Genomic DNA, 3,797 nt, shown 5'->3' on the forward strand with positions numbered 1-3,797 from the left:
TTAGAGAGAGGAAGAGCTTACCTGGTATATAGCTCTCATTTGTTCAATCCACTTGATTTAATTGTACAGTGTAAGATCCCAATTTATAATGGTTCTCAGATAACAATATTTTGAATAGCATGAAACGAAAAGAATATTTGAGGTTACTTGTGGAGATTATAAGGCTAATGAGTGAGAATAACTCTATGCCCCACTTCAGGTGAGGAGTTAGCAATCCAGCTACTGTCTTTCTTAAGAATAAATAAATTAATAAATATTCAGAAAATATATACTTACTCCAAGGCCTGAGCCAGATGGATCCTGTTAGATTATATTAAAAAGGATAAGATGTTGATAGCTAAATAGTTGGAGATGGCAATGTATCCAGCTTTTTAAAAAATATTTTTCAACATTAAGGTGGCAAGAAAATATGAGAACAGAACTTCCAAGAAAGCAACATCATAAGTGTTCTCAACTGGAACATGGACATGATGGCTGGAACTACAGCAGTCATTCTGAGACCATGAGGGGTCTTGAATACAGTGATATGACCAAATTTGTTATTTAAGGGGTGGGGTGGGGGGAGAGAAACATCCCTGGATATCATTATGGATAAAGGATTACAGTGAAGAAGAGCTTTGGGTTATATTATTTCCTTTATATATGAAAGCTAGTGAAGCTTGATGACAATTAGGTTATAGATTCAGTAAAATAATTGGGCTAGAATGAATCTTATAGAAGCAAAGTCAACTGTGATATTCTGTTATATTAGTGATACCAAGACGCCTCCTCTGTTTCCACATATGTCCTACACTGAAGGATCTCCTACAATATAGCTTCAATGTTTTTTAGTAGTTACAAAAAGTAAAAAAATAAATGCTCTGAGAGAATTAACACACTGACTTAAAAATCATATCAACTAGTAAAATACAGGTATCAAATCCATGCCTGAGATTCAGTTTTAATGGGCACTATCAGAGGAAGGCAGAATGTTACCTAGTACCTGTAGTAAGAAGAAGTAATTATAAAGAAGAGAAGGGGGATGCATAAAAGGGAGGTTATGAATACTAAAAAGAAAAACAGCTATTGGCTCAGTGGATAGAGCGTCAGCCTGCGGGCTGAAGGATCCCAGCTTTGATTCTGGCCAGGGGCATGTACCTTGGTTTCGGGCACATCCCCAGTAGGGGGTGTGCAGGAGGCAGCTGATAGATATTTCTGACTATCCCTCTCCCTTCCTCTCTGTAAAAAATCAAGAAAATATATTTTAAAAAAAGAAGAGAATCAAGTTTGACAATTTTCATTGTAGTCTATGGACAAACAGTTTAACATCATACAATATATATCTTTCACAAGGAAATATCTTTTTAAAATATATACTTTTTTTAATTTTAGAGAGGGATAGAGAGACAGAAACATCAATGATGAGAGAGAATCACCACACCATGCAGGCCCCAGCTGGGGATGAAGCTGCAACCAGGGCCTGTGCTCTGACCTCCTGGTTCCTGTGCCGGGGCTCAACCACTGAGCCGCACGGCTGGGCTCGACACTGCCTCGCAGTCCTGTGCTGCTTCCCCATAAACAGAACACAGCCCACCTTCCGCAGGTCGCACCACACCGCGCATGGGCCTAGGCTTGCGCGAGTACAGCTTACGGCGCATGCGGCTTTCCCCGCCGGAGCCGGCGGAGAAACACAGTCGGCGCCCGGCAATGACGTAGAAAGGCTGCGCGGCGACTCGGCGCGGACACGTTCTGCGGGAGCGAGTGCTGGCGGGTCGCAGTCATGGTGCACTGCGGTTGCGTGTTGTTGAGGAAGGTCCGTGCACGTGCCCCTCTGCCTGATGGCCGAGCGCCGGGTGCTTCTAGCCCCGCCCCGGGGCTCTGGTTCTCCTCTGCCAGCCCCCCTTTCTATTTGGGAGTCTCTCTCCTGCTTTTTTCCACCCTAGTCTCTCGGGTTGGCCTGGGAGCGGGGTGTGTCTGCCCGGCTCGGTTCGGACGGCGGTTTGGGGACCGGGTGTGAGATTCTTCTGGGGAATTGTGCGAAGTGGGATGGAGAGCTGGGCATGGGCCTGCTTTTAGACATGCACTACTGTGTACGTGGAGTGGAGCTTGACTTTTGCTTTGGGCTCAAATCGTGTATTTTCCTCTTAAGAAATAGTATTCGTAGTCCTAGGCCGTTTACATACACATTTTACCTTTAGTGCATGGTTCTTAAGAGCTTTCTAAAGACGACTTTTCATCAGTGTTAGGTACGTTCTTATCAGAGAGGAAGGGAGAGAGAGAAATGAAAATATGTAATAATAGGCTTGCCTTCTTGCAAGAAATTTAGGTCAGTTTTTGTGTAGTGTCGGTTTTAAAATCAAACTGTAAAAAAATGTACGGTTGCTTCACATTTAAAAGCCTCTTTGAGAGCCTTACTAGTAATGCTTTTTGCAACTAGCCAGCATTATAGTTCAGGCATTGCCTTATTACTAACGATAAGATTGAGATATTTCTTTTAAATTTGGGTTCTAAGTCTCTGAATATGTTCAGTCTAAACTAAGCAGTGAAAATGCACAAACTACTGCATTTTGTTGTGGATAAGTTAATAAAGTCCACTTGTGTAACCTTACTGCCATAAAAGGTCACTTCCAATCAGCGTCATTGCAATTGGAATCTAATTCTTCTGATCTCGCCTCGCCAGAAGGAAAGCCTAAGTTCACGTCCAGGGAAAAATGCTCTGGTTGGCCCTCAAGTTTATCTCTTATATATTTCTCCCACCCTATTCTCTTACAACACTCTGTTTTATGAATACATTTGCATAGTTAAATGAGTCCCTGCAATTCGATTCTTTGCTATGACCCATGTACCTCAATCTCAGGTCTGAACTGCATAGGCACCACCAGGGGAGCTTTTGCTAGATATCCTGGCTTGAAGTAGCCTCTCCCCCTCCCCTCCAGAGTATATCAGAAAGGTCAGCCAAGTGCATGTATTTTGCAAAAAGTTTACAGATGTTTTTGATACTTGCAACTACTCTAGAGGACTAAAGATGTAAACATTATTAATTTAAGAAATTACTCTGTAAGGAATCTTGATAGTCTGAGAGTTAATACATAGGCTCTTTACCTGCAAGAAGGTCTTGATTTAGTCAGGGAAACAAGTAAATACTAAATGCAGTATAAGATTTCAGAAAGTGTACTAATACCAATAGAGGTATAATCAAATGACTAAGAGGTCGGCAAAGTTGATAAGTGTTGATTAAAGGAATTAAGAAAGACATCAGCAAATGGCATTCAGGTAGGTTTACGGTAGAAAAGATCAAATTACAGAAAGTAGAGGAAAAGCATGAGCAGCGTGGCATGGAGGTGTGAAAGTATAACTAGTAGTAGAGCAAAAGAGGAAAAACATAGGAGGGGTTGAACGAATGGAAATGAACCAAAGGTAGGTTAAGAGTTTTGAATATAGTGCTGAGCATTTTTAATGTATTTTTATTGATTTCAGAGAGGAAGGGAGAGGGAGAAAGAGAAACATCAATGATGAGAATCATTGATTGGCTGCCTCCTGCACACCCCACACTGGGGATCAAGCCCCCAATCTGGGCATGTGCCCTGACTGGGAATCAAACCCATGGCCTTCTGGTTCATAGGTCAAGGCTCAACCACTGAGCCACGCCAGTCGGGCAGTTTTGGCAATTCTAATAGGTATTTAGTGGTATCTCATTGTTCTAATTTGCATTTCCCTAATGACATATTTGTGTGGAGCATTGTTTTCATATGCTATTTTCCATCTGCATATGTTCTTTAGTGAAGTGTCTGTTCAGGTCTTTTGCCTATTTTTGAATG

The 3,797-nt window shown here is 41.9% G+C and overlaps 1 protein-coding gene across 2 annotated transcripts in view; it reads left to right on the forward strand.

Annotated features, from left to right (window-relative positions):
- The first annotated feature begins 1,654 nt into the window (after nt 1–1,654).
- Nucleotides 1,655–3,797, forward strand: part of GTPBP10 (GTP-binding protein 10 (putative)) — a 22,161-nt gene continuing 20,018 nt past the window's right edge. Inside the window, exon 1 of one of the 2 annotated variants that reach the window (XM_006779187.2) lies at nt 1,655–1,792. In XM_006779187.2, the coding sequence (XP_006779250.1) occupies nt 1,760–1,792 (33 nt within the window). In that variant the 5' untranslated portion in view covers nt 1,655–1,759. Of the gene's footprint in view, nt 1,793–1,824; nt 2,070–3,797 lie in introns of those variants that run through there. The other variant, XM_006779188.2, reaches the window with a different exon arrangement.

Source organism: Myotis davidii, unplaced genomic scaffold (genome assembly GCF_000327345.1).
Source record: "Myotis davidii unplaced genomic scaffold, ASM32734v1 scaffold187, whole genome shotgun sequence".
Taxonomy (NCBI): Eukaryota; Metazoa; Chordata; class Mammalia; order Chiroptera; family Vespertilionidae; genus Myotis; species Myotis davidii.